The 7,118-nt window shown below is 37.2% G+C and overlaps 1 protein-coding gene across 1 annotated transcript; it reads right to left on the reverse strand.

Moving 5' to 3' along the window:
- Positions 1–351: 351 nt before the first annotated feature.
- NFIL3 (nuclear factor, interleukin 3 regulated) lies at positions 352–4,497 on the reverse strand. Its single transcript, XM_009325369.1, has one exon. It carries the CDS (start codon positions 4,209–4,211, stop codon positions 2,835–2,837), a length of 1,377 nt encoding a protein of 458 aa, XP_009323644.1. The 5' UTR covers positions 4,212–4,497; the 3' UTR covers positions 352–2,834.
- Between the last annotated feature and the right edge of the window lie 2,621 nt (positions 4,498–7,118).

Raw genomic sequence — 7,118 nt, forward strand, 5'->3', positions numbered from 1 at the left:
AGTGTGACTCTCCCTCTTTCCCGGTACCGTGTCCTGAAGGAAAGCAGGCTACAGACGGGTGAGGAGCCTGAGGGCCTCTGGGTGAGGAGGCCATCTACACCGCGTTGACTGCAGTCGAGCAGCTGAGAGTTTCACCCGCCCAGTTTGCAACCGTAGCCAAGGGCGGGGCTTTGTATGTACCGCCCACACGCCTGCGTTCTGCAACGTCACCACCTCTGTGGAAGAGACTCCACCTATCAGCTGCAGACACAGTAACTTCCGCACAGGAAGACTTGTCATCAGCTGCAGCCAACACCTCTTGTGTTGGACTAGGACAACGAACGTCATAGAAAATCATGTTGTAATTAGGTCTGGTTTTGAACAAAAGACAAATTATTTATTTCTTTCTTCAAATGAAGCATAACACTAAGGTATAAAGGGAGTATAAATAACATCTGATTGTGCTCCTAAGCTCCATGCTATAACTTTCTTGCAATGACATCCTTCAACAAATTAACTACATCGTTACTGTTAAGTATTAATTGCACAAAACAGATACACAAAATATATAATGAGCTAGAAAGAGGACAACATTCTTCCATTATGACAAACAACTGTAACAAGAAATGGAAAAAAAAAAAAAAAAAACCAAAAAAACAAACCAATAGATCTAGGCTTACACAGATGGCAACACTGAGAGTTTTAAGTCCTCTCCTTGAACACATTACATGTGATAAATAATATGCAAAATATTTAAAGAATTTTATTGTTGCTTACAGAAGATACTTAGCAAGCAAAGAGACAGCAGCAATCACTGCCTCATGTCTCATATCCCCATCATTCAATGCAAATTTTTACATTTCATGCAATAATCCTGAGCTTATTTTCAGTAACATTGAAATGTCATCTATATTAATTACCAAATACATACAGAGCCCTGCTATGGGGTCTATTGTATTGTTAAGGCATGAAAAAAGAATAACAGTTTATTAACTCTGAATGCCACAAATACAGCACAGCAGTTAGAAGGCTCAAAAAAGCTCAGAAAGTACCAGTGATTTCTGCGCCAAGGTCCTCCCAGAACACGACTGTGAATCGTCAGCTCCTGAAAAGGTACAGAATCAAATCCTGGCCTCGCTGACATCAGGGAGTTTTGCCATTGCCTTGACTGCTGGACCAAGCTTCAGAGCTACCAGGAGTGACTCAGACTCCTCTTCATATCCCCAAAAAATTGACAAACTTCCTCTCACTCAAGTCAAGTATGAATTTAAAAAACAATACCTACATATTGTTTTCTTAACTAGTATTTTAAGTCTATGGAAAGGTTCCATTCATTATACGGTATGGCAATTAATAAAAAGCCTTTTCAGAAAAAGCTTATTTGTTAGTCTGATTTATTAGCACATTAAAGGAAGGGGGAAGTACCATGAAAAGAACCTCTGCCAAGTCTATGCTCTATTTATAAATTATCTTTAGTTTTAAAATCAACGACTTTGGTGAGCCAAACCAAGGATATGTGATGCAATTCTAGCCTCCGTGGTTCAACGGCTCTTCTCAAAGACAAAGAGCACCGCAGCCCTGTCCAGTCATCAGGTGAAGAACTTATCATCTGCACGAATTGTAAGGGGCTAGTAGTACCTGGGTTGGGCGGTTCTTCACACCGTCTCTATTTTACATTTCAGAGCTTCTTGCAAAACGCCCTGTAGCGAGCCAGGGTGTTCCAGTTCAGTTAACTAAGCCATTGAAACCAAGGCCAAATTGGTGGCAAGACTTACTTCATACTTACAGTTGCATTATGCCCCACACTGGGAACTGAAATAGCAGATGATCTCCTCTAGCTCTGCTACTACTATTGCCTGCCCCTTACGTAGGTATTTGCCTAGCTGAGCTCAGAGTTTACAGATCCAGTAGCCTTGTCCTTCATCTACAGGTGGCCCATGGCCTGCCGTGGGAAGAACCACGGTGTGCAAGAGGGACAGACTCTTTTGTGCAGCCTTTGTGCATACTTCTTCCCACGCCTGCACCCCTTGCACACACAAGCCTCCCCTTGACGAAGGTGGTGCTGTCCAATCCTGCCGCTGCAAGGCTCTGAAAACTTTGCAGATGCACAAATCCGACTTAACTAATCTCATCTAAAACACCAAGTTATAGTATTGAAAAAATGGTTCGTCACAATAAACCATTCAGGAAACTCATTACTGTCTCATTTGAGATAGAAGGAGAAAAAAGGTTGTTGATATTAGTTACTGGGTTAGAATTTGCGTGGTTTTTGGTTAACTTCTACTAATAAATAAGTTAAAGAAGGCTAAGGCTATAAATTGGTACTGTTTCATTTATAAATATTCACTTTATTTCTATTCTCTTCTAAAAAAAACGTGTTAAGGAAAAAGGTGGCCAGAAGGATTACACATGTTGCAAATTGTAATTTGGTTGTTAGGCTGTAAAAACCAAACACGTAAGTGAAGTTGAGCACAGTGTAAGAAAAAGCCAGTTTTTAATTAACAACTTATTTACAAGTTCATAAAAATCAACTGAACTGGAGTAGGTGTTCTGTGTTTGTCACCAATATTTTATTGTAACTGGTAACTTGCACGTTTTATAGTAGAAGAACAGAAAGAAAATAAAATTCACTATATACAGCCTTTGTACAGGCTACTTGACTATACACAAGGCATAGTGATCATAACACAACCTAGTCTTCATAATTTGTGCACAAAAAGACACCAATCAGACATTATGTGAACATTACAGTGAAATGACATCACGAGTCCAGTGAAAATTCAGCATAATACAAAACATATTGATCTACTGCAAATGACATCCTTTAAAACAATAAGCCTTTATTCAGTAGTAACTTAACCAGAGTCTGATGCAGAGATTTGTTGTGTGGTTATAAGTCTTTTAAGTGAAGCAACCTCTGCAGATAAGTTTGCTATGCCCTGCTTCAAATACAGGTTCTCTGACTCAGAGACGTTGTAGATATTGTCTTTTATTTCAACAACTCCAGTTTTGCAACCACTCTGAATTTTTACATTGAGTTCCTTTTGATGCCAGAGTTCTGGTTTCAGTGACCAGTCTTGGATGTTAGTCACTTGAACCGAGAAAGGAGTGTGAGAAGAATGCACCAAGTTTTGTGCACCGTGTTTTTCAAGCTCAAAATGTCTTTTTGAGGACATGTCAATGGGTGACGACAATTTCTGTGTGGCATCATAGTCATTATCCATCGCTTCCACTTTAACTTGCATGGCTTTGGCTTTAATTCGAAGCTTGTGAGGCAAAGCTGAAGAATTCACTTCCGGAACTTTAACTGTTGCGTGAACATTTTTGTGCTCAACTGGGGAATGGATTGGACCCTTAGGAACCTGCTGCTCATCTTCTCCATCAGATGACTTTCCAACTACACCATCATCAGTTTCTGATGTTCTGGGGGAATTACTGGAGGACCTATTAACTTGCAAGAGAGGAGGAGAATGTGAGTACACGTTAAAGGTAGTTCCCATGTAGTTTGGATATATGGATGCTTTATATGAACCTCTGTCATCTCTTGGCTCTCTCTCTAATTCCATGGGCTCCTGTTTTATGATCTGGAACTTATTTTCGGGACTTCTGCAGTTGCTTTGTATACGACTTGGTTGAGTATGCTCTACGGATGATATTTCAGACACATCGGACATTGAGCTTTGGGGAGAATGTTTAATGACAGAAATACAACTGCTACCAACTATAGATGGTTCATGTTCATCTACAAATGAGTTAATATTTGATTTAGAACTCTGATAGTCTTGGAAATACACAGTTGTTGAGCTACTGAGTTTCTGTATCTCTTGGGCATAGGCTGCAGAACTAATTAAACCAAACTTTAGCTTCAACGAAAGCAGCTCTGCCTTCAAAGTGGCATTCTCCTCTCCCAGTGCAATTAGTTTATTCTCTAAGACAAGGTCATTCAGTCGTCGTTTTTCACGAGATCTTTTGGCAGCTTCATTATTTTTCCGCCTTTTCTCCCAATACATAGCATCTTTCTTTTCATCTGGAATGAATTCTCGCTTTCTCCGGCAAGCTGAAGATTTGCTTTTTCCACTACTTGCTTCAGTAAGTAGTATATCTTCATTTGTAGACAATTCTTCAGACACTTCTGCTAAAGTAGACTTAAGTACCATGATTTTGTCCACATTGCTACCTGTGTCAACAGGTCCGTGTTCCTTTTTAAGGGTCTGCATTTTTCTCAGCTGCATCAGAAACAGTTTGTAGCAGATCTACAATGAGCAACAGAGCAAGCTATTTCCCCAATACTTCTCACTCCACAACTTGATAAATACAGTAATTTTAAATCCACACACATTCTTCCTTTTCTTTCATATTCTCGGACAGAAGTGTCTAGAACCAATTTTCTTGGCAGAGGCAATGGGAATCTTCTTAAAAACCTGGAATAAATAGAGAATTTGATTACTATTTAGGAATTGCTGGTTCAGGATGTGCTAAAGTACCTTTTGATATAAAGCTTAGACTAGCATTTGGTTCATTAAACCTGCTGTAATATGAAGACAGCTCAACACTGAAACAACTGTTATTCTAAGCATTATGATACCTAGGTAACAGATTTGCTTCCAAAACAAATAAAATACGATTAAAAAAAAAAAAATTTGAGTTTTGATCCTACAGTAATGTTGTCACAGAACTTTCCATGATATCACTGACCAGCCTAAACCTCCAACAGTTAACACTGCAGGACACCAGGCATGTTGATGAGCAGCACTGGAAAGTATCTTGTTCTTCCACATTAAAGCATCTCTTCTGAAAACAGCTGTGGTGTGTGACTTAGAAATGCTATATATTTGGGTCCTTCGTGGATTAAAAATAACATAAGCTGATTTAGAGAAGCTGAAATGCTTTCTATTGTCTTAAAATAACACCACTATCCATTAAAGCTATTAAAGACTTAATTATTGGGTTTGCATCCTATAAAAAAAATATATATATATACACACATATATATACACACACTTGGAGTTTTAAAATGCCTTATTGATCAGTCATATCAATTCAAACTAGTAAATGCACACACATAATTTGGGCAAATACCTAACTGTTAAAAAAATATTGACAAGGAAAAAATGTATTATGTCATTTTTTTCTTGTCTCTTACAAAGAAAACTTTAAAATCAGTATTGAAAAATACATTAGAGAAATAACATCTAATTAATAATTTGTATTTGAAAAATAGTCTTATTACATCAAAGTAAAGTTTAATACCATTGAGGCACGTGCACCTTTAGAAGAGAGTGTTTGCATTAAAGTGGAAGTTTAGATCTAAAAGTCTTACCATTAACAAAGGAAAACTAGCTTAACCTTTAGCTTCAGACATTTCAATCATTAAATTTGAACTTAGCATTTAAATTGGCCTTTGTTTTATTTAGTCCCTCTTCATGCAAAATTCTTTATTCTCATAAGATCATTTGATCTTCATCCGAGATACAGCTTCTCAATACCTCATTTTCCACAGTCAGTCATGTTCCTGGTAAAATAACTGTAGTATGCCAAGTGCTTTTACAGAACTGACTATCAAGTCAGCAATGATTCTTGCCTGCATAACAAACAAAAAAAAACAAAATAAAAAAACCCAGCCACTTCAGATTAATGTCACTATTTATTGGGAATGTTCTCACAATGACTAATGAAACTAATTTTAACATTATCAGTTGAGAAAGTTATAAAAGAATTAATGAATTGTATTCTGCCAGTTTCTCTTGTATTTTCCAGAAGGCAAAGAGGAGTGAGTGATGTAATAACAATTAAGCAGAGTCATAGAGACTCAGGTTTCAAGCTGGGTTCTGTTCCATCAAACCATGCCAACTCTTCTGTCATGAAAAATTAACACATTTAATAGAAGAGCTAAGTAGAATTTCCTAAAATCCGTGGTTAATTACTGACATGTAACTATTTGTCTTCGATAATACAGCCTTAATGGAAAATAGAGTTAGAAGCCAGCCACACCAAAGACAGCATCTAAATTTTTAGTGCAAAAGCAGCACCACAAATTGCCATGTTTGTAAAGGAGAAATGTATCTCCAACACACAAGCAATGACATAGTTAGATCCTGATCCAAAATTCAAAACCAGAGTCAAAGGGAGTTTTCTGTCAAGTTAACTAGGAGCTGGATCAGGTTTAAAAACAAAAATAAGCCCCACAACAAAGCAACATCAGTTTGTCCAAACATTCAGTATAATTTGATTTGCTGAAGAAGCTGTATAGCCGTTCTGTCCATTTCACTGTGACATGTAATCAATGGTTTAATTAATATGCATACCATTTTAAATCTACTGCAACCCAATACTCTATTTTTAAATTCTGTGTGTTCAACTATGATTTTTTTTTTTTAAAGACAAGACTACCTGAATTTTTGTGGCATTTGTAAAATATTCAGTGTCTGTAACATGACTTTACCTTACAAGAAGAAAAATACTGGGATTTTATTTCATTATCTGGTAGCATTGGGAATGCACAGCTATTGATCTGTAATTGTCTTGATATACTAAAATCACTGTATTCACCTGTAATATTAACAACTTCTGTGTTTCTGAGAAAATGCATACACCTTCTATGGCACACAAGAGGAAGCAGTATAACATGTACTGAATACCTGTGAAATCATCACTTGTCTCTTAGTATGCATCTCAGCCATCACTCACTGAAGTCAAAAGGGTTCAAAACAACCTTTCTGAAATTTCAGGGCCTTACCAATAGAGAGGTCTTACTGAATTTAACAGTACTAGAGAGCTACACTCAAACCCAAATAAAGATATTTATTGTCTTAGAGAAGGGACACTAATAGGCATACATCATTATTTTCTATATATTTATTTGCCATATACCCTGGAACATCTACACTTACTTGAAACAGTAGCAACAGCAAGGAAGTACTTATAAACATAGGATTTGTGCATGTTTTAGAAGAATGAAACTATACCTACACAGATTAAATACAACTTTTTTTTCCCTCTTATATTCCAATCTTCCATTTTCACGCAGTATAGAAGCAATAGGTTTAGTCTTGAACAAGACTGTTTCAGGATAAGAACTATGACTTTGTGTCTACCTGTATGGTTTCCAGCTCAAAGTGATCCCACTTCAGTGTTTGTCC

This window comes from Pygoscelis adeliae, unplaced genomic scaffold (genome assembly GCF_000699105.1).
Source record: "Pygoscelis adeliae isolate BGI_AS28 unplaced genomic scaffold, ASM69910v1 Scaffold336, whole genome shotgun sequence".
NCBI lineage: Eukaryota > Metazoa > Chordata > Aves > Sphenisciformes > Spheniscidae > Pygoscelis > Pygoscelis adeliae.